The sequence below is a fragment of the Prionailurus viverrinus genome, chromosome E3 (genome assembly GCF_022837055.1).
Source record: "Prionailurus viverrinus isolate Anna chromosome E3, UM_Priviv_1.0, whole genome shotgun sequence".
In the NCBI taxonomy this organism is placed as follows: domain Eukaryota; kingdom Metazoa; phylum Chordata; class Mammalia; order Carnivora; family Felidae; genus Prionailurus; species Prionailurus viverrinus.
The window spans coordinates 10,029,577-10,054,841 of record NC_062576.1 but is presented as its reverse complement, the minus strand read 5'-3'; the positions used below and the strand labels follow the sequence as shown (position 1 = coordinate 10,054,841).

General features: G+C 51.8%; 1 protein-coding gene across 2 annotated transcripts in view; it reads right to left on the bottom strand.

Annotated features, from left to right (window-relative positions):
- Nucleotides 1-25,265, bottom strand: part of HIP1 (huntingtin interacting protein 1) — a 151,379-nt gene that overhangs the window by 9,807 nt on the left and 116,307 nt on the right. For both annotated transcript variants that reach the window (XM_047838725.1, XM_047838726.1), the window contains exons 8-25: nucleotides 21,437-21,577; nucleotides 19,020-19,077; nucleotides 15,471-15,546; nucleotides 15,221-15,361; nucleotides 14,784-14,881; nucleotides 14,351-14,423; nucleotides 13,493-13,676; nucleotides 12,638-12,726; nucleotides 12,150-12,266; nucleotides 10,267-10,368; nucleotides 9,878-10,021; nucleotides 9,267-9,402; nucleotides 7,426-7,512; nucleotides 7,127-7,234; nucleotides 6,911-7,044; nucleotides 1,915-2,025; nucleotides 1,086-1,144; nucleotides 589-682 (exon numbers count right to left, since the gene is read on the bottom strand). In XM_047838725.1, the coding sequence (XP_047694681.1) occupies nucleotides 589-682; nucleotides 1,086-1,144; nucleotides 1,915-2,025; nucleotides 6,911-7,044; nucleotides 7,127-7,234; nucleotides 7,426-7,512; nucleotides 9,267-9,402; nucleotides 9,878-10,021; nucleotides 10,267-10,368; nucleotides 12,150-12,266; nucleotides 12,638-12,726; nucleotides 13,493-13,676; nucleotides 14,351-14,423; nucleotides 14,784-14,881; nucleotides 15,221-15,361; nucleotides 15,471-15,546; nucleotides 19,020-19,077; nucleotides 21,437-21,577 (1,952 nt within the window). The remainder of the gene's footprint in view (nucleotides 1-588; nucleotides 683-1,085; nucleotides 1,145-1,914; nucleotides 2,026-6,910; nucleotides 7,045-7,126; nucleotides 7,235-7,425; nucleotides 7,513-9,266; nucleotides 9,403-9,877; nucleotides 10,022-10,266; nucleotides 10,369-12,149; nucleotides 12,267-12,637; nucleotides 12,727-13,492; nucleotides 13,677-14,350; nucleotides 14,424-14,783; nucleotides 14,882-15,220; nucleotides 15,362-15,470; nucleotides 15,547-19,019; nucleotides 19,078-21,436; nucleotides 21,578-25,265) is intronic.

Genomic DNA, 25,265 nt, shown 5'->3' with positions numbered 1-25,265 from the left:
TAAAGGATAGTTTTCGGGCTCAGGAATCCCTCCCTGGACCTCTGTCTCCTGAGCTGCACTGCACGCAGGTGTGAGAAGGAAACACGGCAGTAGGAATGCCCGCAGAGGACTGAGAAAGCCAAGCGATGATGCTGACCAGAAACTGGGATAGAGTCTGTCTTCGAGGAGTGGATTCCACCGTCAGAAACAGACACGGCCCCACCCGCTATGAAAGGTCAGCACCAGGCTGGCTCTTCTCATTTGCCCACTTTTCAAAAGCCCTCCCCTCCTCCAAGGGCCCAGGCTTGCAATGCACGAGGGGTTTCCAGAGCAGGATCTGGCGATGGCGCCTGGGTTAACGAGCCAGCAGCTGGAGGCTGGGGCTGACTGCTCCCTGGGGACCTGGCACGCCCCAGATTCCCATGGCATCTGTGCTTGGCCCGGGGAAAGGGAACCACGCCCTCAGATGGACACATGGGACAAGGTGGCAGCAGTCGTGGATTTGACTGAAGGTGGATGAGTGTATGGAGTGGACAGAGCCTCCCAGTGAACTGGGAGTCTGTGAATGATGTCTGGTCCCCCCATCCAGGGGCCCTCAGCCACGCTTACCCGGCCACTCTCCACTATCTCTCTCTGGAGGTCCTTAGAGGCCACAATCAGGACCTGGATGGCTTGCATTAGGCTCGTACAGGAACCAAGGATCCTAGGGGGAAAAAAAAAAGGTCAGGGACACAGAACAGAGACCAAGAGCTACGAAACAGACGTTTTTCTTTTTCATGCCTAAACACAGGCAAACTTGGGATGGGAAAGGGGGTGGGGAATACGGTGGCGGGGGTGGGGGCGGGAGGAGGGGGGTTGGGGTGCGGTGAAGCCTTGGAGGAAAGGTACGTGAGTGAGGAGACTTGACCGCAGACGGTTATGTGATGATTCTCGGGGTTTCTTTTCCCCTAAAATGCAACAGCAATATTATTAAGAATACCATTATCGACAATTATACAGACTCAGCCAATACCTGTGGCTGCTAATGTCCTATTGTAATTAATATAATCCAATGCAGGAGAGACTGATCCTGATCACCTAGGCACCACCACACTGTGTTGACTGACCTTTCGTTCACCTCCAATTTGACTCCTGTGTCCCCAGCTCGGGATTTGCTGAGCATCTCCTGTTGAAAACAAGCAGGGTATCTCAATACATCATGGGTACGGAGCACTCACTGGCATCCCGAAGCACCTTGTGTCCAACACCCCGTGGTAGCTGAGAAACCCAAATCCAGAAACGCCCATCCACGTCCTGGTGGGTTGGGAAAAGAGCCCAGACCTCCGATCTAGTCAGCGAGAAACAGCCCCGGCAGGCTGGCTCTCCTGTCCGTTGAGTGTCCGTCTTGACTTTCTGGCACCCAGGCCGACGTGCACAGAACTCTGAGATATTGCACCTGCCAGAGGGGGCAGCGGCTAGGGGCAAACCAAGGTGGGCAGCCTGCAGCCTTCCACCAAAGGAACAATATGTGACCTTTCCAATGGTGCCCACTCAGCTTTCCCCCGACACAATCGGAACTGTTGGCGCGCACCTGGCACGAAGATAAATGTGCATTATCTCATTTAACTCTTCCAACGCCCCTCTGAGGCAAGCACTATTATCACTGCCATCATCTAGAAACGGAATCTGAGCGAGGCTAATGGAACAACCCGTCACAAGTCACACGACGAACAAGCGGTCCAGCTGGGACCGTAACGCAGGATGGCCTCACACCGAAGGAGGTGAGGACCTTCTCCTTTTCTATGCCTCAGGGAGCCTGGGGAGTTTGGGTTGGGGTTGGTCTTACAGGGGCCATCTGTGGCCTGGATGGACAACTGAGACGCGTCCCATGGGCACTGTCACACCCGAGGAAGCTGCAAGGGCCTGGCTTTAGGAGACGGGCAGACGCTTCCATACCTCTATCCTGGCCGTGGCAGTTTCAATGGCAGCTGACGTGGCAGCCATCTCCTTGTCCACCAGGTCCCCCAGCTCCTCCTGCTTGATGTCCAGGCCTCTGGGCAGGAGCTCCTGCGAACGGCAGCACAGAGGCTGAAACGACCCTTTGACTTCCTCTCCATTCCTCCCCGACAGACCCATAGTCCTCGCATGGTGGCAGAAGGTAGGGGAGGAAGGTCCCACTATGCAACACGCTTGTAGAATCCATGGAGGGGCATCCTGGCCAGGCCTCATCTAGAACTCGCTACTGCGTAAACCCTCACGCTCCACACCCTCCCTTCGCTGAAAACCCCCCCACCTTCCAGAAAGTTACCCTGCCTAACCCCACAAGGCCATTCAGTTGCGGCTGCTTGGACCCTGACCCCACAGCTGCACGGTGTTGATTGTATTTGAGGCTTGGGAGGTATGTCAAAAACCTCTTCAAATGTGGGTGATGCCTTCCAACCAACACTCTGCCTCTTATTTAACTCTGTGTCTACAGCAATCATGAGGCAGTGACTCGTCCTGTTCTACGGATGGGAAGCCAAGGCTCAGAGAGGTCTTGACCACACTCACACTGCTAGTGAATGGCAGAGCAGGGATCTGAACTCAGGTCTGATGGCAAAGTCCGTGAATTCTGAAAATATTATGTGTTATGCCTCCAAGAGTATAAAACAGATATGAATGGTTTAAAGAATAAGAAACGGGGTGCCTGGATGGCTCAGGTGGTTAAGCGTCCAACTTTGGCTCAGGTCATGATCTCGTGGTTCGTGGGTTCGAGCCCCGTGTCAGGCACTGTGCTGACAGCTCAGAGCCTGAAGCCTGCTTCAGGTTCTGGGTCTCCCTCTCTCTCTCTGCCCCTCGTCCACTCATGCTCTCTCTCTCTCTCTCTCTGTCTCTCTCAAAAATAAATAAACATTAAAAAAAAAGAATAAGAACAATGACCCATGTATCTACCACCCGACCTAAGGAATAGCTTAAGAAACATCAGTATCTTTGAAATTTCCTTTGTATCCTGTTCTAATTCCATTTTCTGACTTCCCTATTCCCTACCTTAAGATAAACACAGAATTCAGGAGAATGCTTTATCATATCCTTTTATTATTATTAATGCTTATTTATTTTTGAGAGAGAGACAGAGTACAAGCGGGGAGGGACAGAGAGATGGAGACACGAAATCTGAAGCAGGTTCCAGGCTCTCAGCTGTCAGCTCAGAGCCCGATGCAGGGCTCAAACTCACAAACCATGAGATCATGACCTGAGCCGAAACTGGATGCTCAACTGACTGAGATACCCACGTATCCCTGTCATGTCTTTTTTTTAAAGCTCCATAAGAATGTATCCTTAAACAGTATAATGTTAAGTATGCATATATTGGTCTTTATTTAAAAGGAATCCTACCGTATGTATTTTGCTTGTTCGTTCGGCATTGTGTGTGAGATTTGTTCTATAATGTAGGAATTATTATTTTTTTAAGTTTATTTATTTATTTTGAGAGAGAGAGAGAGAGGGACAGAGAGAGAGAGACAGAGAGACAGAGCAAGTGGGGGAGGGGAAGAGAGAAGGAAAGAGGGAGAATCCTAAGCAGGCTCTCTGCTGTCGGCACAGAGCCTGACATGGGGCTCAACCTAATGAAACTGTGAGATTGTGACCTGAGCCAAAACCAAGAGTCAAGATGCTTAGCCGACTGAGCCACCCAGCTGCCCCTGTAATGTAGTCATTCTATCCCTAGGCAAATGCACTAGAGAAACTGTTACATCAGGAGATATTTACACAAGTGACCATATGGCACATTTGTGACAGCCTCAAACTGGAAAGAACCCAAATGTTCATCAGCCATAGACATCTAGCTATGTGACAGATAGATAAATAAATGTAAACAGATATGTAATAGATGTATAATTTGAGCTATAGTCACACGACAGAATATTACAGAGCAGTGAAAATGAATGTATCTGTATGGATGAACCTCACACACAGAATGCTGGAAAAAGCAAAGTGTAGGAGAAAAGTCTGTAACACTTAGAACTAAAAATGTTACTTGGGGGAGAAAAGGACATAGTCTTTCTATTGTCTTCATCTGGAACCCTGACTAATCATTCTACCTATAACTTCTGTACTCTAGTTTATAAAATCTGTGCCACATTCTATATAATTCCTTCAGTTCTATCATCCAGCCCACTAATTCTTTCTCTAGCTTTGTTTAACCTGCTGTTGAATCTGTATACTGAGTTCTGACTTTCAATGATTATATTTTTCATTTCTAGAAGTCCCATGGTTGTTTATCAAATATATCTGGTGACTTTTGAAAATGTCTTATTCCTTTGCCATGCTTTTAATGCCTTTTAAAAAGTACTTGGAGTCGCCTCAGTCGGTCAAGTGTCTGACTCTGGCTCAGGTCATAATCTCACACTGTCAGCTCAGAGCCCGCTTGGGATTCTCTCTCCCTCTCTCTCTGCCCCTCTCCTGCTCATGCTCTCTCTCTCTCAAAACTAAATAAACTTAAAAAAGAAAACGTTCTGGAACACGTCAAACACACTCATGGTGAACTGATGTGCATTGGGACTCTGTGAAAGTTCTTTGGGATTTAGGTTCAAAGTATATTCCTTCAGAGACCGTTTGGATCTGCTTCCACCAGGTACTTGGGCTCCTAAAAACCTGACTACTTTACATTTAGTTTTCTTTCTTTTTTTTTTAAATTAAAAAAATTAAAAAAAAATTTTTTTTAATTTATTTTTGAGAGACAGAGCATGAACGGGGAGAGGCAGAGAGAGCGGGAGACACAGAAGCCAAAGCAGGCTCCAGCCTCAAACTCACAAACTGTGAGATCATGACCTGAGATGAAGTCAGACACGTAACCGACGTGTAACAGGCGCCCTATATTTGATTTTCTCTTTGGGTTTTTTCAGGTCACACAGGTAGTAGGAGATTTGGACCCTGAAACCATAGAAAGGTGGCTTGTAGTTAGAAATTCCCTAGGCAGCCGTGTTTCCTTCTCCCCCTACAACTGAGGTTGAGACAAGATCTCTCCAACAGAGTAGGCTTTCCCCCCCCCACTTACTTGGGGTGTGACCTTTTGGAGTTCTGCTTTGGGGAGGAAGTCTCTGCATTCCAAACTTTTACCTTACTCGGGCTTACGTTTTGTTTTTTAGTCTCCTCTGTATGTGTGGCCCATTAAAATCCAAGCTCTAGGTCAAGAGATGGACAAACACCAGTTCCTGCGTCCTCTTGGTTTCTGATTCTGAGAATTTCCTTAGTTTTCGGCCAGTTCAGATTCAATTAACATCCCCCCCGCCCCCCCAATTTTATTTAGCTTTTTCCATGTCTTGTGCCAGGAAGAGCTTCTAAATATTTGGTCAGTCTTACTGCCAGAAAGAAAACCTGCCCGGGATCTTGCTCTCACACTTTGCTTTTTTAAATTAACTCGATTCTTATTTCCTCACCTCACGGTGTCCTACAGGCTTGTGTGTGTGTATACTGACACTGAGTTCTGCACAGCACGGGAGAAGATGCTCTGTCTCCAGCAAAAGGCAGACGGTGGCAATGCTCTTGGCCGCCATCAGGAATTCAATAATACTAAAATACCACCAGGATCATGTCATTCTATTGAAAGAAGGGTTAGCAATTCACCGTTATCCAGTCTTCCGTCATCCAGACCTTCACGGATCTCTACCTCGTCGTCCCACTTCTCCCCAGTACAAACCTTCCTCTCCATCCGATCTTTGTAACTGCTTTGCTCTCTCCATGTGCATATTCAATTAGTTAAACATTCACTGGGTGTAAACCACCTGCCAGATATCATGCCAGGGACCAAGGGACAATGGAAAAAGGCTACGGGCTCTACCTTTGAAGACTCATGGGGGCAAGAGACAGGCAGGCAGGTACCCCGTGGCACTAGCCACCAACACGGTAAGGTGAAGGCGGAAAAGGGGGAGAGGGACCCAGAAAAATGAATAAGGGCCAGACTGTGACGGTCCTTGCATGTCACCTTACGTGATTTGATTTTTGTCATCCAACGATCTTTGTTTTTGGAAGAGATCAGAGGAAAAAGAGACCAGAGGCAGAAAAACTAACCAGAAGCCTGTTTTAAGAGTTCCGCTGAGGGATGACGAAAATCTGAACTCTGGCCCTGATCTCTTCCCTCCCTGGAATTGATATCATGACACATTTTTGGAATTAAGTAAATGCGGCCTTGTACTGAACTCTTAAAACAGACTTGGTTACTGCTCTTGTCCCACTGTATCAAAATGGATGATTTCCTTATTTTTCTTTCCCAGAGAGACGATGGCTTGTCTCCGTACAACTGCATCTACCACAATTCCCACTACACATGACATGCTCACTACATCTTTATTAAATCAATAAATATCCTGCTATCTCCATGTTAGGTGTTACCTGCCCAACCAGACACAAATCCTTGAAAACAGAGAAACTATGCTTATTCTTTTTTGATATTGTTTAGCATAGCGATGAACACACAGTAGGTTCTCAACTCATAGGCAATGAATGAAATATGACTGGAAAATTGGGCAGAGGGTCAGATTTTTCAGTGTCATCTCTCTCTCTCTCTCTCTCTCTCTTTCTCCCTCCCTCCCTCTTTCTTTCTTTCTTTCTTTCTTTCTTTCTTTCTTTCTTTCTTTCTTTCTTTCTTTCCTCATTGTTTATTTTGGAGAGACAGAGCACAAGTCGGGGAGTAGGCAGAGAGAGAGGGAGACAGAGAATCCGAAGCAGGCTCCAGGCTCCGAGCTGTCAGCACAGAGTCTGACACGGAGCCCAAACTCACAAACTGTGAGGTCATGACCTGAGCTGAAGACGGACGCTTAACCTACTGAGCCACCCAGGTGCCCCAACTCTCACTTTCTGGAGTCAAGTGGGAAGCCAGAAAGAACTGGCTTCGGACATCACTGACTCCCTGGGCCATCACCGGCACTCACCCAAGAACCATCGTAACTCCCCCCGGTTGAGACACTGGTCCTACCTCGCCAATGGCGGAGATCTTACTGAGGCAGCTCTTCATGGCTGTGCTGTCATTCTCAAGCATTCCTTCTTCCCCCAGGAAAGCCAGATACGTGAGGGTTTCCTTGCCAAACTGTTTGCAGGCCTCGGTCAGTGCTGGAGACGTAAGACAACCAAAACTTTTGAGTCCTCCGCTCCCCCTGCTTATAAGACTGGCCCCCCCAGCCCCAGTACTCACAGTCAGCAGGCTCCGGTGGGGCTCGAAGGCAGGTGGTGCTAACATCAGCCATGGTGTCACTGGTCAGGTGGGCCAGGAGGGTTACCGAGCGGAGAAGCTCACTGATATCTGCCAGGAGTGTAAAGGAGGTTTCTCAGCACTGTTCACGAGCTGTTACCGCCCTACCTCCTTCCCTGCTTGACAAGTTATATGCACCCCTTTCTTGGAGCATAGGGCCTGGTTGTTATTTCCGCAGACAAGCGTTTCTGAACTCTGCCCAGCCGTCACTAGCAACAGACCCCATCCTTCGCCCTTCTTACCTTCCGGGCAGGCCAGATACTGGCTCCAGCTTTTTTCCAGTTGCTCAATGCAGCTGGAAACAGACTTGACCTTGGAAAGAAGGTGATCTGTGAGAGGGGAGACAGGGCAGAGTCAGAGCCACGGGTGTTGGAGTCACTTTCTCCCCGTGAGGTCAAGCCACCCAGTGGATGAGCCTGCCTAGCAAGTGGCCTCAGCCCTGCGGGGGGTGCCCTAAGATGGGGGGTGGGGGCGGAGATGGTTGACTCTGCAGGTACACGACTCTCTTAATGCAGCTTCAAAAGCTGTTCTTCTGAGCCCATCTGGTCCCTGAGCCAAGAACCAGGGCAACCACGGCAGCAGCCGAGAATCAGCCTCTCACTTCTCATTACTGCCGCCGAATCAAATCCAGGCCTTCCTGTTAAGTCTTTCAAGGCCCTTGGACTCTCATCACTCCCGAGCCCAGACCCCTGGCTCCGTGAGGCGAATCTAGGCTCATGCTGTGCACGCAACACAGCCGTCCCCACTCTGTGCCTCTGTGCCCTGGTCCACAGAGACCGTGTCCCATAGGAGTTAATATGTGGGCGCTCAGGTCACACTGCATCGGTGTGGCTCCGGGCCCCACCACCACTGGCTATGCTCTCAGGCCGTCCGTGCCAGCTTCCTCATCTGAAGACGGAGTAACGGCACCACCTCACGGCGCCATCGTGAGGATTCGCTGGGCCGAGGTATGTGAAGCGCTTACAATGCCCACGTTTCTGCCCCTCCACTGGCTCAAGTCTGTCCTCTTCTGTCAAACCCCCGGCTCATGAAGTCTCTTCTCAGAACCTGCCCATGGCTGCCCCATTTCCTGGCATTTCCCCGGTTGGCGGGGCACTGTGTGCTCCTTCATTCGGGGCTGCCGTAATGGAAGCCATTACAGATGGCTTCCCTGGCGAATAAGATAGGACAGTCCTGGCTGTACACGTCACCGAATGGAGACGTTTCTATTCGACAATGAAAATCAACTATCAGCTGTTCCCTTCCATCCGCCTTTGTTCTCAGTGGGTCCTCTCGTTACTTCGCCAGCAACTACACATGACGTCACCAATGTCCTGGGCCTGGATGCTCTGCTACCTACTGTGCATGAAGGCCCTCCTCTCTTTTTTACATCTTTTTTTTTTTTTTTTTATGTTTATTTTTGAGGGGGGGGGGCGGTGGATACAAAGCGGGCTCTGTGCTGACAGCAGAGAACCTGATGTGGGGCTCGAACTCACAAACCGTGAGATCATGACCTGAGCCGAAGTCAGATGCTTAACCGACTGAGCCACCCAGGCGCCCCTGGCCCTCCTCTCATCCGGTGGGCTTCTCCAGTTCCGACTGCTGCCCAATCAGCATGCCCTTAGGACTCTTGACCTTGCAGAGCGGGCCCCGTTCATAGCCTGCGACTGCATGGGTATTCTCATTGTTTCTGCCCCGCCATACATCATGGTGCTCCCCGTGTGGGCTTGAAGCTCCTGAGCAACCACCTCTTCATTCAGACCACGTTTTTCTGTTCAGAGACGCAGGGCCGTCTGCTCCTCCACCCCCTGACGCTTAGAGTCGTCATCAGGGCTCTGCTCCCAGGGAGAGTTTCGTTAGCGTGACCCACTGCACAGAGCTGTCCTTATCACAACTGGGGGCTTCAGAAAGTACTACCACTGAGGCCCTGGGCCACACGGCTTCCGGCTGAACTGATCTTAGAGTGGGGACTGGTCATCACCAGGCGACTCTGACAGGCAGCAGGCCGAGGACCCCCACTCTCAGTTCGCTGGGGTTCAATGTCAACACCCAACGGCAACGGGCTTTAAGGATTCACATGTGCAACCAGGACAGGGGGACATACCTGCAGATCCGGCACAGCTGATCAGAGGGGGCTCCTCCAGCTGCCGCAGGGCCTCTTGTATCACCCGCTCCGCAGCCTTCCTGGTCTCCACCAGAAGCATTTTGCGTTGGTCCTTGGCGAGCTGGCACACTGATTCCTAGAAATGGTCCAGGGAGGTGAGAATCTGACACAGACCCCGTCAAGAGCCTTCGAACAGCAGCCATCTTGATGCAGCTGGGATTCCGGCATCTTAACTCAAGTTGTGGCTAAGGAGGCCCAAGCCAGTTCGCCTGCCACAGAGAACGACCCTTTCCCTTGGTCCACAGGCGTGCGCAGGGGTGCAACACAGGAAGCTATGGGGATGGACCTCCTATAACCCATTCTCCGCGCCTGGGGGGAGTACCACGCACAGTGCTTCTCTTGTGAAGACAGGGAGCTTGGCTGTCCCTCATCTGCTCTGGGGGTGATGCAGAGCATGCTGGTGTGCAGTGCCGTGCCCACAGAATGCCTTCACGATCAGCCCAGAGGCCCCAGACGGTTTTCACCGACCGTCCCCAGCTCCCCGCCTCCATGGATACATCACCGAGGCCCACGGCTCGGACCCGGGCACCCAGCAGGCGTCTGTTACTTGCCTGTGTGCTGGATAGTTCCCGCTGGGCGAGTTCCAGCTGTTCCTGAAGAGCAGATAATTCCTCCTCCCGGAGGGCCACAGCGTGCACCAAGCCACTCCTCTCCTTCTCTAGCTCCGAGAGCTGTGCCGCCCATTTGGCTTCTGCCTGCAATGTCGGCCACGTGGGAAGAGGGAGAATCAAACCGTCCGCTTCCCAGGAGTCCAGACCCACCAGCAGGCCACACGGAACAGCAGGTGGTATCTCTAAGCCGCCACCTTCACCCTCCCCAATCACACACAGAGCACGGCTGGGACCAGCTTGGCCAGCTGCTGGATGCAGCTGGCCGCCGGGTGACGGCAGTGCCCAAGCCAGAGGGGAAGAATAAGGGAGAGAAGGGAGGTGATGCTCGCCTGGGCAGAAGTTTCCAGGCTGTTTTGGACAATCTGGAGTTCCTGTTTGCTGGTGGCAAGTTCTTGCTTCAAGTTGTCCAGTACTTCGGTCTGTTCTTGAGTCTGAAAGAGAAGAAACGCAGGGGCACTCTGATCAAGGTGCTGGTTGCAAGGGATAAACACCTGTAAAAATCCCCAAGCTACTGGGGTGCCTGGCTGGCTCGGTAGATAGAGCATGCAACTCTTAATCTCTGGGTGGTGAGTTGGAGGTCCACGTTGGGCGTAGGGATTCCTTAAAAACAAAATCTCAAATGGGGCCCCTGGGTGGCGCAGTCGGTTAAGCGTCCGACTTCAGCCAGGTCACGATCTCGCGGTCCGTGAGTTCGAGCCCCGCGTCAGGCTCTGGGCTGATGGCTCGGAGCCTGGAGCCTGTTTCCGATTCTGTGTCTCCCTCTCTCTCTGCCCCTCCCCTGTTCATGCTCTGTCTCTCTCTGTCCCAAAAATAAATAAACGTTGAAAAAAAAAAAAAAATTAAAAAAAAAAAAAAAAAACAAAATCTCAAAAGCAAGCCCCAAGCTATCAATGGGAGATTTGTGTGCTCTGTTGGAGGCAAGATTGGATGCGCCCAAAAGTGGGCGGGAGGAGGTGGGAACCCAGAGTATAGTGACGAGTCTTCTGGCTAAGTGGAATATCAAAGACGGGAGTTTTAGGGACATTTCCTAAATGTCACGCTTCGGCTTATGATACTAATTAAAGTAGAACTGGTTCTTTTTTTCTTACACATAGAAGGTGTTCTTTCTTATTATTTAAATAGAAGCATTACTGATACAGAACCGGATTGTTAATTCAGCCACCCCAACGCCTGATATGTTGCTGCATCTTACCATCTGGAAACAATTCCCTTCTTTAAAAATGTCTTTTCTGAGTGGTATTTTCTGAAGAGCCCGTTGCAACCCATGAGAATTTACAGCTAACATTTTAAAAAAGGAAATAAACAAAGCAAAAAATATAACCACACGCATCCACACGGTAAGGCTGAGCACGGCTTGGTGAAATTTTACTTCCTACTCTGGGTCACAGAAAAGTGAAAGGCACTATCCTTTTCCTTTTTAAAATAATTAAAAAAATTTTTTTTAATGTTTATTTATTTTTGAAGGAGAGAGAGACAGGGTGTGAGTGGGGAAGGGCAGAGAGAGAGACACAGAATCTGAAGCAGGCCCCAGGCTCTGAGCTGTCAGCACAGAGCCCGATGCGGGGCTCGAACTCACAAACCGCGAGATCGTGACCTGAGCCGAAGTCGGACGCTCAACTGACTGAGCCACCCAGGCACCCCTCTTTTTAAATTTTTAAAAATGTTTATCTTATTTTTGACAGAGAGATAGAATGCGAGTAGGGGAGGGGAAGAGAGAGAGGGAGACACAGAATCCAAAGCAGGCTCCAGATTCTGTGCTGTCTGCACGGAGCCCGACGCGGGGCTCGAACCCATGGACAGCGAGATCATGACCTGAGCTGAAGTCAGACGCTTAACTGACTGAGCCACCCAGGCACCCCCATCTGACATCTCTTACGGCCACCCACCCCCCAACTCATGGGTGTTCTCCTGGCCACAAGTCTCTCTGACACCCAGGTGCTTTCACTTCTCTCAACCCTCCCGGACTCACCCTGGACAAGCCTTTGCTGATATACCTACTCAGCTGGACCCCCTTCGTCGCTCCGTGCCTCTAATCCCTTGTGCATCGGACACCATGTCCCTGCCTCACGTCTCTTGTAGTACACTTGTAGGGCTCTAACCCACTTCTGCTGTCCACGGAGCAGTCTTTCCACTGGCCTAGTGCCCCAGGCCCACCTCCAACTCGGGCAGACCCCTCCCTTGCCCCCCCCCCCCCCGACTTCTCCCCCCTCACCTTCCGCTGGGCCTGGTCACTTATGCGCTGGAAAGAGTCTTCCAGCTCTTTTTTCTCTCGTTCCAAATCCGCCTGGGCTTGTCTGGCCACGGACACCTGCTTGGTCACCTCGGCGTTCTGGATGAGAAAAGAACAGTGGGCTTATCTCAGGCGTTAACATCTCGGGGACAACATCTCCCTTCGAGAACAAATGACAGCATTCAGGCTATTGGACACAGTAATCACTTTTCTACCTGGAGAGAAGCCAGAGAATGAAGCTGTCATCTTCGGATACTCAACGCTTAAGTATTTAAAAGAAGAATAACAAGAATGGGGGACAAACCCTTCGGGGCTGGCATCAAAGGTGGGGCTCAAGGCGTGGGAGGCAAGGAAGCCTGAAGAGCTGTGGTTCCAAGAAACGATGGTGAGCCCCTCAGAATTGATGCAGGCGCGGGAGTGGCGTGGGGACTGCCCAGGCCGCGGGGCAAGAGGCGGGTGGAGGGTCCTACCTTCCGTAGCAGGTCGGCGTGGTTCTGCACCAGCTCACTGTACTTTTCCTTTAGCTTGCTGTACCGCTGTTCATTGGCCTGGGCTCTCCCTGTTTTGTCAGGGGGCCAGGGTGAGCAGTGGACCCCTGCTGGGGGACCCCGTGCCTTCCTTCCAACACGCCAGAGTCCCTAGAACATCCTCCTTTCTTTTCGCAAATGCATGCACCTTCTGCTCCCTGGGAAGTCCTACTGAAATAAACTCCTCTGGGAAGTGGTCTTTAAAAAAGAATCCACCTGACTCGTGGGGCGCCTGGGTGGCTCAGTCGGTTAAGCGTCCGACACCGGCTCAGGTCACGATCTCGCGGTTTGTGGGTTCGAACCCTGCGTCGGGTTCTGGGCTAACAGCTCAGAGCCTGCTTCCGGTTCTGTGTCTCCCTCTCTCACTCTGCCCCACCCCTGCTTGTGCATGCACGCTCGCTCTCTCTCCTTCTCAAAAATAAACCTCAAAAAAAAAAAAAAAATCTACCTGATTCTGATGGCTGCACTGATTCGAGCCTCCTGGGCATTCACACACACGGTACTTGCTTCATCAGTGTTTTTGGCTTTTATGGCAAGTTTTTCTCAGGCTATCTCTCCTTTGGACACCCCACCGTCACCTCCTGGTTCCCGTCCCGGCATTCCGAGCAGTGTGGCACGTGGGGCTCTCTACCTGCTGGGCCCTAACCTGCCCGCCTCAGACTGGCAACACGAGGGTCCTTCCTGGGAGCTCTTCTGGACAGATGCATCACCTGGGGCTCTGCCACCCAGCCCCGTCCTCCCTGTGAGCCTGGCCTGACCCTGCGGCCCCCACCCTCAGCCCCAGCCCGACAGACTCACTTTCTATCTCTGTCAGGCTCCGCTGGGCCTTCTCCGTGTCTTCTCGTTTCTTCTTGAGCTCATCCAGTTCCGCGCGGAGGAACTCGCTGTCGTCGACCGCCTGCTGCCGCAGGTGCCGCTGCTCTGCCAGCTCGGCCTCCAGCTCGCTGACCCGGCCCTTCAGCTGCAGCACCGCCCGCTGGCTCTGTGGGATGAACTCAGCCAATGAGCCCCATGGCTGCACCGCTGGGGTCGGCTGGGCTGGGCTGGGCTGGGCTGGGCTGGGCGGGAGAAGCGGGTCCTCCAGGGTTTCCAGCGCTGATCCAATAAAGCACCCGAGTTTGCCTAACAAACCCACTCCCGTGGCCTCACGGGAATTGAGGGTTTTGCTCATTCTAAGCCCCCCAGCCAAACACGGGGTGACAGCAGGGGAGCTCTGATCCTGTTAGGGGCCTAGGAGCAGTTGTGGGCGAGCTGGCCTGAGGGAGGAGGCGATGTGTGCCTGTCCCAGTGAATGAAGCCTCCGACCGGCCGTGGGCCTGAGGGGCGGGCCTATTCACTGCCCCGGCCTCTGCAAACAGCCACCAGAGTTACGAATCAAACCTTCTGATCGCCATGGGAAGAGAACAGGTCTTCCTCTCCAAGCACCACGGGGACGCTGGGCTTGGCCTAGATGCCATTCTTGAGGTAGGAAGAGTGGAAACACAGTGCCACCAAGACCACGAGAGGACCAGGTCCGTCTGGTCTGGGCATTTCTACTCATGAGATCCCCCCCCCCCCCCCAAAATGAGGTCTGACAAGTGTCTCCACAAAGCGAAGTTAGTTTGAAAACGTCCCGTCCTGGTGAAGCCCAGAACCGGATCAGAGCCCGAGTCCTACCTCAGTCTTCAAGTTCTCTAGCTGTGCCTTCAGCTCACTGATGTCTCTGTAGAGTTGACCAATTAAGTGATCCCTGGGAACAGAAGGAGAACAAGTTTGCTTCCACTGCGCCTCCACCCCTTTCCTTTTAAATGCGAGCTGGGAGATCAGGGGAGGAAGTTAAAAGCTGGTGTTAATGTGGGGAAAGTGCTTTGAGATCCCATAAATTATATGCTAAGACCCTCAGTGTTCCCAGACCTGAACCTAACACTCATGGGCCCACCGTTACCTCAGCCCCATTCGATTTCCCTCTGGGATCACGGGGCTGTGGGTCAAGACGTTTCTCTAGGGGGCCCACGTGTCACGAAGCATCCCGCCCCGGTCAGGTGTGGCAAGCCGGCTCCCGGCTCCACCTAGTTTCCGCACCAGCGGGCTGTGCCCAGCTCCCACTCACTTCTCCTCCTTGTTCACGCCGTTCTGACTGTTGAAATTGAAGGGGTCGCTGCTGAACGAGCTGCCAAAGATGTCATCAAACTTGTTGTCGAACAAGTTCTGTGGTGACCCAAAGGGAGGGAGGACAAAGTTAGAGACCCAGAGACTTCCGGGAAGGGGTCAGGTGAGTGACATGTGAAAAAGGACCCTTTCTTAACTGGGTTCAAATCCATTTGTGGTCCCTCCCGGGGACCACAGGGCGGGGGGAGGGGGCTCAGTCTAGGTTAGCACTTGGGTTAGACGGCAGCCGATCTTGGTTACAGTCAAAGGGTCTTGGCCAGAGCCTCTCGCGTCCTCTCCCCTGTGTGCATGGGGCAGCTGGAAGGGCCGCCCCTGGGGCACGCCACCTGCTGGGCTCCAACCCCCGCCCCCCTCGGGTTCTAGTGAGGCGCTCCGCACCTGCTGTGAGGCATCCATGTCAACGAGGTCATCCTTCTCCAAGACTGGCTCGCTGTCCGGGGACGAGGCCTCGGCCGGGATGACCACCACGGGGCTGATGTGTTCTGACAGGGCAGAGGCTCGCAGGAAGTTGGGTGGGTTCTGAAGAGGGAAGACACGCCCCCGAACCGCGTCACCCACCAGGCCTGCCGGTCTCTACGAGCACCCTGGACCCGGCAGCTCCCACGGCCAGGGGGCCGGGCACGCTTACCTCCGGCAGCTGAGGGATCTGAATGAGCCGCTTGAAATACTGGAGGTTGCTTGAGCGGTAGAACAGATCTTTCAACCTGGGGGGTGGAGAAGGGCCTCAGGGGTGCTGGGCGCCTTCCCCAGCCCCGGGTTGGGGACACTGCAGCCACCCAGGTCTCCTGCTGCCCACCCAGCCCAAAGGCGTGGGCTGTCAAGGAGACGGCTTCCATGGCGCTGGGCTTCAATTATGATGCTGCAGGGGGAAGGTCATTTGTAGCCAGTCCTCACAGGAGACAGGGATTCAAATGACCGAATCCTCTGGAAGAGCGGATCATCCCAGAACAAGATCTGTATCACCACAGAATCTACGCTGTTGTCTGGCTGATGTCTCTTCCCAAGAATGTTCGGCTTAGAATAACACGACAATAAATTTACTCTCTCTGAGGATAAACCACCTAACCATAAGAAAAGGGAAGGGAACTTAATTACTAAGGTAAATTTCCTCAGGGTGCCTGTGTGGCTCAGTTGGTTAAGGGTCCGACTTCTGCTCAGGTCATGATCTCACGGTTTATGGGTTCGAGCCCCGTGTTGGGCTCTGGACTGAAAGCTCAGAGCCTGGACCCTGCTTTGGATTCTGTGTCTCTCTCCCTCTGCCCCTCCCCTGCTCGTGCTCTCTCTCTCTCAAAAATAAATAAACATTAAAAAAAAAGTAAAAAAAAACCAAAAACAACCCCAAAACTAAGGTAAAGCTCCTTTTAATTAACTCACCCTGCTTTAAAGCTGTGTGTTACCTCCCAGTTAGACTAGAAGCCTCTAGAGGGCAGAGCCTGGGCCCTGCTGAGCTAGGGGTACCACATGCACAGAGGCATTAACTCATCAAGAAAGACTTCATTGGAGGAAAGCAATCTATTTATACTGTGTCCTAATCTTGGATGGATATGGGGGTGAAGAAACCAAATATTTTTTCTTGTCTTCAGGTCTCTGTTTTCAATCGAAACATGGAAGGCCCAGAAAGCAGAGGGCACCAGACAGATTTCCTGAGAGGAAAGAGCATCGTGGGTCTCAGCACCCTCTCTCTGCAACCTCTCTCAGAATCTCCTTCAGCTCAGCCCAATAAACTAAACCCCTGGGATCTCACGTCAGCCATTCTGACCCCAAGGCTGCAACTGCCCCTGTGATGTCATTGGTGCTTTCCCCAAAGTCGTCGACACTGAGGCCTCTGGGAGCTGCCAGGTCCGTGCGGAGGAGACAGTGAGACAGCTGCTCACGGCAGAAGTTTTTATAAGCTAGGAGAACATTAAAGGAAATAAAATCACCTGACCACACATCCCCCTCTTTCTGGGCTGGAGCCAACAGTAATAGGCCGCACTGCTTTCATAAGCTACTGGAATTTACCATTCCAGGAAATCAGCCCCAGGGCCTGTCTCCTAGGATTTAATAAGTCACTTATTATAGAATAAACATATGAGGCTTTTCAAATGGAATAAGGAAACCGGGAGGTGAGCAAAACCCTGAACTTGTCCTCTGACTGTGGCTCGGAACCAGTAGGAGAAGCCTGGGATTTGGTGGGTATTTTTCCTCTACTGTCAGGGATGAAGAAATTAATAGGCAAAACAAGAGGGTCAAATACAGCGTGCCGAGCCCCAGTGCCCTTCTCGGCGCCTGGGTTCTCTCTCCCTCTCTCTCGTGCTTCCTTCCCCTCTTCTGGGGGCACACGTAACGAAAGCTGAGTTGTACTTCTCGCCTCACCAGTGATCATCTTGCCCAAATGCACAGAATAATTTATCCCTCGGTCGGATAATCTCTTCCTCTTCTAGACAAGACACCTGGCTTCCTCGCTTAGTAATTTATCCCAATATTTGTGGGTAACTGGCTGCTACGTATCAGGAGCTAGGGACGTAAGAATGGGTAGTCAAGCAGAAATAAAGCTGGTTCTAAGAACCATGAAAGAAACAAGGCACTGGCCTGGCGAATATGGGGAGGCGGGGTTGGGGTTGGAGGAGCAGGAGGTGAAGAAAACCCAACTTAAATAAGAGATTTAAGATTTAAGGGGGGGCTGGGTGGCTCAGTCGGTTAAGAGTCAGACTCTTGGGGCGCCTGGGTGGCTCAGTCGGTTGAGCGTCCAACTTCAGCTCAGGTCACGATCTCGCGATCTCGCGGTCCGTGAGTTCGAGCCCCGCGTCGGGCTCTGGGCTGATGGCTCAGAGCCTGGAGCCTGCTTCCGATTCTGTGTCTCCTTCTCTCTCTGCCCCTCCCCCATTCATGCTCTGTCTCTCTCTGTCTCAAAAATAAATAAATGTTAAAAAAAAAATTAAAAAAAAAAAAGAGTCAGACTCTTGATTTCAGCTCAGGTCATGATCTCACGGTCGTGGGATCCAGCCCCCCACCATTGGGCTCTGCTGGGTGTGGAACCTGCTTCAGATTCTTTCTTTCTCTTTCTCTCTCCCCCTGTGCCCCTCACCCCAACTTGTGTGCACGTGCACTCTCTCTCTCTCAAAAATAAAATAAAATAAAATAAAATAAAATAAAATAAAATAAAATAAAATAAAAATCTTAAAAGATTTAATGCCAGAGATGCCTTTGTGAGGAGGTGATGGAAGATGATCCAGAGCTGGCCAGGCTGGGAGAACATCCCCAGGGATGGAATGGCAAGCCCTAAGCCCCTGACAGAGAAATGTGCTGGGTAGGTTCCAGGAACAAGAAGACCCCGCGTGGCTGAAACCCCATAAGCCCTGGAGAGATGGCAAGCAGGGCCTTGGGGACCACGGAGAAGAGCTTGGAGTTTATTCTCGGTGTAATCAGAAGCCACCGGAAGGTTCTGAGCAAGGGACTGATGTCTTCACACGGTTGTTCTAACTGCTGAGGGAGGACAGAATTGCAGGGGGCACCAGTGGAAACTCAGCGTGCCCGCCATATTGGAGGGTCCTGGCACACAACTATGGCAGCCAGAGAGATAGGAGCTATGACTGGAACCAAGATATATTTGCAGAGCATCAGCTGAACCTACTGGTAGACTGGACGTGGGGGATGGGGATGAGGAAAATGGGGAGTTCCCGGTCTCTGGCCCAAATGGATGTGGCAGCATTTACTGAGATAGAGAAGACTGGGGAGAACACTTTGGGCGGAAAATCTAGAGTTCAGTTTGAGATGTAAGTTTGGTGTAGGATGTCAGACGGACAATTGGGTATGTGAGACTGGAATTCGGAGTCAAGGCCCTGCTAGAGACACATATCTGGGCGTTGCTTTTCATGTACATGGTGTAAGACCCTACGCGGTAGGAGAATGTAAGAAGAGGAAACAGAGGGTGAAGCCCTGGGCATACAGCAGGTGATGAATGGATGTACGGAATCGCCTTCTTCTACATGTGTGTATGGGTTTTATCAGAGAACAGATAGCTTCCCCAGCCAGTGGTAGGTTTGCTGCTGTCCTACTTACTTTCCCTCACTTTACTGCTTTGCTATTCAGATACTGGCGATCCCCAATCGTTATAAAGCAAGTGCTCTTACAAGGATTAATTGATTTTATAGCAGTTTTTGGATTCACCTTCATTTCTCTCCCATAAGCCACTTACTTCGAGAACTGCTCCATGAAGCGGTCCCGGTGGCCTTGCAGGGTGTCAGCTGGGAGACCTGGAAGATATTGGACTAGAGTGAGAGGGAAGAGGACCACAGGAGGACCAGGTGAGCCACAGCGGGGCTCTGGAAGGAGGGGACCAGCCACCCTGGGGCTTGCGGCCAGTCTTGCCGGTGCGGGGGCGGGGGGAGGAGGGAGGTGGGCATTCCTGGCCTAGAGCTGGCCCAGGATTGGACACCAAGGGGCCCAGAAGGACCCGCAGGGAACCCGGGGTGGGGGGCGCTTGTCCCTCAAATCTGTCCTCCTGTTTGCTCCCGGAGTGCAAGCCATTCTGGGCACAGTGGACTGGAAGTTGTGTCCCTGACCACAGAAGCGACCGTGGTTGACCTGACCAAGCTGCGGGACGGAAGGGATCCAGAGAGCCTGCCTGAGAGGTTGGCTGCGCGAAGGCAAAGATTGCGGACAACACTCAGGATCTCAGTCTGGTGCTCGTTCCGCCCTGCCACTGCACGATGCTGGACGAGTGGCAGCATCTAAGCGCCAGCCTCCGCCCCTACAGAGCGGGCTCTCTGAGGTCCTTTCTGCTCCCAGATTATGTCACTCTGTGTACTTCAATTACAGATCACAGCTCAGCGATCTTTTCAGTTCTTGCTTTATTCCTTAAATTTACATTTTAGTAATTTTTGGGTAGGTGATGTTTGCTATAAATAGGGAGCACATGCAAAATGTATGAGAATTCAGAATGCCAAGTATATACGGTGGATGACGATGGCACTGTACCTCCGTGATCTCTCTCCCAAGAACCCTTAGCCTCAGTCGTGAGAAAAACAGTGGACAGACTTAAATTGAGGAACATTCTACAAGTGTCTGACCGATTCTCTCCTAAACCGTCAAGGTCACAAGTCTGAGACACTGTCACGGCCAAGAAGGAGCCTAGGGGGACACAAAGACTAAATGTAATGTGGCGTCCTGGATGGCACATTAGGTAAAAACTGGGGAAATCTGAATAAAATCTGGACCTCAGTTGAGAGTCGTGTGTCAATATTGGTCCACTAAGTGTGACAAATGTACCATACTCATGTAAGATCTTAACAACAGAGGAAACTGGCTTCAAGGTATAGGGGCACTTTCTGAACTATCTTTACAACTTTTCTGTAGATCTAAAACTATTCTAAAATCACACATTCATTTTGAGAGAAGTATACACTCTGTGGGGCAACTGCGTCTCTTCTCTTGGCATTCAGTCCACCCTGTGCCCCTCCAGGGGCGTCCACTTGCCTCGACGCCTTCCTAACGCTTGAACGTCGAATTTCCAACCTCCCTTCCTCACACTGTTCCCAGACTAACCAGACTGAATGTCGCTTTCCCCGTCCCGTCTAAATCACCAGATCCGCATCTCGTCAGTGACCACAGTTCTAGAGTGATCCCTTGTCCTTGTCTTCTAAAATTCATCCTGTCCCCTCTTCCAGGGCCATAAAACCTTGCTAGTATCCACTCAGGCCTCGACTCTTGTTGTTTCTCCGTCATCCATACACTCTGCATGTGTGTATCCTTCGTGGTGAACACCTCCGAGGGTGGCCCAGAAACCACCCACATCAGTTTCATCTGGGATACGGTTTAGTAACGAAGACCCCTAACCCACCAGACTGACCAACGCAGACCTTGCAGGGGCAGGACCCACACACGCCGTTTTATGTGAGAAGCACACGTGAAAGCATGAGAACATCCACGAGACTAGTAGTTTCCAAAATACAATCTACGAAAGCATCCCAGGGGTGTCTGGCTGGGTAGGGGCTGGCCCTCCGGTTACTAGAGCAGCTCTGTTTTATATTTTTTTTATTTCCCCACAAAATGCCACTCGTAACGCTCTGGAAACCACTGTGCCCCTGCTCCTGTGGGTCTAGGCCGGGTCTGGCATCATTTGTGTGGGTCCCAGGATACACAACACATACGGACGGAGGTGCGATAAAGCCAGAGGTAGAGGGAAAGGACCGTCCTAGGAAACCCTATGGTGAGTGGGCACACCGAAACTTGTGCCCTGCTCGTCTCCACTCTTAAGAAGGTCAGGAACTCGGGGGCGGCTGGGTGGCTCAGTCGGTTAAGCGTCCAACTTCGGCTCAGGTCATGATCTCACGGTCCGTGAGTTCGAGCCCCGCGTCGGGCTCTGGGCTGATGGCTCAGAGCCTGGAGCCTGCTTCCGGTTCTGTGTCTCCCTCTCTCTCTGCCCCTCCCTCTGTCTCAAAAATAAATACACGTTAAAAAAAAAATTTAAAAAAGAAGGTCAGGAACTCTAGGGCCTTTGAGAGCAGCAGGAGAAAGGGCGCTGAGGGGACCGCATTTCTCCAGGGAGAGCCTCAGGCTGCGACCCCTTTGCCGCCCCAAGCGCGCAGAGATGATCCGGCCGGGCGTACTCACAGGAGTGGAGCTTGAAGAGGAGCTTGACAGTGTAATCATACAGGTGGCTGCAGTCCAGTATGACCTGGATGAGCGGGGCCAGGCGGCACTGCCCAGCTGTCGTCACTGACACGGAGCGGGACATGTCCAGGGAATTGAACACTAGGAGATAGAAAGGGAGACAGGTGGTAGGGGCAGGAAACTGCCGGTGACCCTCTCGGAGGGGGCAGGAGACACACACCGAGGACCTGCTCTGTGCACACGCTGGGTCATCTGGTGCGGTTACCCCTTACAACACTCCTGTGGGAGAGGAAAACGGAGGAACCGGAGGGTGAGTCCCTCGAAGGCAGGGGAAAATAATCAAACACTGATCAGAGCACAAAGGAGGGAGTAACTCAGCCTTGGCTTCCTGGTGGCTTGCCACAGTGTCTTGGGACACCAGAAGGGGACATGCGCAGGAGCCCTGGCTGGACAACTGGAGAATCTGGGAGGGCCGAGGATGAACCATCAGGATCGAAGGCTGCTGTTGGTCCTTGGGGGGCTGGCCAGCAGAAGTACTGCCCTCCACTCTCCTGAGCTCCAGACCGCACGTCATTCCCTTAGTGTCTCTCTCCACAGACCCCTCCATGTTACCCTCTGCCCCCTACCCCTTGTTCTTCTTTTTAAAGTTTATTTTGAGAGACAGGGATGGTGTGAGCAGGCGGGGGGAGGGGCAGAGAGAGAGAGAGAGGGAGGGAGACAGAATCCCAAGCAGGGTCCATGCTTTCGGCGCAGAGCCTGACACGGGGCTCGATCTCACAAACCGTGAGATCATGACCTGAGCCAAAATCAAGAGTCGGATGCTCAACCGACTGAGCCACCCAGACGCCCCCCTACCCCCCTGTTCTTAAATCAAGTAACCGGACCCCTGGCCATGGACCCTCCGTGCACAGCAGTGGCCAGGGCCGAATTCCCTCCCACAGTGGCTGCCCACCGCCTGTGTAGACTCCACTATATGCCAGCAATGAGAAAAAATCAGTGAGTGGGACTGCCCCGGGGGAAAGCCCAGAACTGCTGTACTCTGGCTTCCCAGACTGCTAATCCCCGTTAACTGGCTTATTCTGGCAGCTGAAAACAAAAAACAAAAAGGAAAAAACAACCCAACAGTTCTAATTAAAAGACAGTTTTTCTTTTTGACACAAATTAAAAGCAGCTGTCACTGCAAGGTGGCCAGGTTTCCAGGTTTCCAGGAATTCCTGCCTCCTTCCAGGAATGCCCCTTGGCATCCAGTAACATCTAGAGCAGTGTGACCACGGACAAGTTCCTCAACCTCGCTGTGCCTCCAGATGCTTTTCTGTAAAATGCAGACGGTTCAAAGCGCACATACCTCCAAAAGGTCTTGTACCTATTGAAGGAGTTGGCTTTCAGGTTGATCAGAATCACTTAGGGGAAATTTAACGTCTGCTAATGTTTGCCTGCAACCGCCCTACCTCCCATTCCGTCTTAATTGTTCTGGGGTAGGGTTGGGGCATTGGTAGGTCTCAAAAGCCCCCCAGGTAATTCTAATACACAGCCAGGGTTGAAAACTGTGTTTCCCAGCTGAGTGGTTCTCATATAGCAGAATCACCTGGAAACACCGTCCGACAGAATTCTGTGACGACGGAAGTGTCTGTAGGAGCTGTTCAATATGTTAGCCACATGTGGCTACCGAGGGCCTGAAATATGGAAAGTGGAATGGAGCACCTGACTTTTGATTGGTATTTAATTAGAGTTGATTTAAAAAAAAAATTTTTTTTTAACGTTTTATTTATTTTTGAGACAGAGAGAGACAGAGCATGAACGGGGCAGGGGCAGAGAGAGAGGGAGACACAGAATCGGAAGCAGGCTCCAGGCTCCGAGCCATCAGCCCAGAGCCCGACCTCACGGACCACGAGATTGTGACCTGAGCTGAAGTCGGACGCTTAACCGACTGTGCCACCCAGGCGCCCCTAATTAGAGTCGATTTAAACAGGCGCTCGTGGTTAGTGGTTACCATATTGGACAGTGCAGACCTGGGGCTGGGGGGCTGAAAAACACAGATGGGCTGGGCCCACCCCCAGATATTCGGATTCAGTAGGTCTAGGGTGGGACCTGGGGGTTTTGCGTTTTTTTTTTTTTTTTTTTTTTAATTTTTTTTTTTTTTTCAACGTTTATTTATTTTTGGGACAGAGAGAGACGGAGCATGAATGGGGGAGGGGCAGAGAGAGAGGGAGACACAGAATCAGAAACAGGCTCCAGGCTCCGAGCCATCAGCCCAGAGCCCGACGCGGGGCTCGAACTCACGGACCGCGAGATCGTGACCTGGCTGAAGTCGGACGCTTAACCGACTGCGCCACCCAGGCGCCCCGGGTTTTGCATTTTTAACAAGTTCTCAGGAGTTGTTCCTGCGGCTGGTCCAGGGATCACACTCTGAGAGCCACTGCAAGCATTGGAGATAAACGTTAACTGTTACTGGCCCATGTTTCCCACAGCTGAAAAGCAGGGACACCTCTCTAAGGGTACCGGTTGGAACCCTGCAGGGTCACAGACTAGGACTCAGAAGCTGGAGGGACTTCTTCCAATACCAGTCCTCTTGGTTTTTATGGCACGCCCTAGGAAACTAAGGATGCATGGGGAATGGAAAAGATAGAGGGCTCTCGATTCCAAATCAGTGCTTGCTCAGGAGCAAGAAAGCCACCAACATTTAGCCATGGAGGGATCTGTGCCAAGATCTGTGCTCCCCTCTAGAAAACTCAAAGTGGCGGGGCGCCTGGGTGGCTCAGTCGGTTAAGCATCTGACTTCAGCTCAGGTCATGATCTCGTGGTTCGTGGGATTGAGCCCCTCATCGGGCTCTCTGCTGTCAGCTCAGAGCCTGGGGCCTGCTTCAGAGTCTGTGTCTCCCTCTCTCTGCCCCTCCCTGACTCATGCTCTGTCTCTGTCTCTCAAAAATAAATAAACATTAAAAAAAAATTAAAAAATTAAAAAAAGAAAACTCAAAGTGGCTGATTCACTCCGGATAATCCCACTGCGTTGGGCTGCATATTGGCACCGTTTTATCAACTCTGTTCCCTTGCCCTTTCCTCACTGCTGTTTATCTGAAGCAAGCATTCTTGAATTTTGTTGTGCTCCCGCTGTGTATCCTAGGCACTGAGCTAGAACAGAAGGGACGTAATTCAAAGATGAGTGGGGCACGGCTCCTGATTCTGAGGAGGGGCCCAGCGTCCAGTGGTAATAATACAAGCAACCAACACACACAAAAAGCCAGGTTATCATGGGATGTGGGACTAAAAGGGGGACTGAGCTGGCCACCTGGCGTGGGGCACCGGCTGGCATCACATACATGCTTTCCCAGCCTCAAGTTCTGCTCGGTGTTATCACAGCTCTGCTCTCTCCTACTCAAGTCTGTCAGGGCCGGAAGCGACCCCCACAGAGGCTCAAACAGTTGACTTGCTCTCCCATAACCCCTACAGCAGCGGCAGGTGGGTCTGAGGAGGCCTGGAAGAGGCCTCGGGTCACCTGAGTGGCAGGCTCTGGACAGGACTCCCCCAAGGATGATAATCCCTGCAATATCACTCCTACCTGCATTCAGATTTAAGCACATTCCGAGGCTGAATGTCGACAAATTCTAAATTATCCACATAGGACCTCCCCACCCACCACTAGTAACCGAAAGGCAGCCACGACAGCATACAGTTGTTTGTGTACTTTTGTGCAAACATTGCCTATGCATTCAAAAAAACGCATCCACACCATTTCTCCTACCTGGCTGGGAACGCGTTAGGGCGGGGACTCTGTTTTGTGTTTCAACTACTGACTTTTGTATGAGAAGGCGGCTAGCAGGCCAAGCGTCTT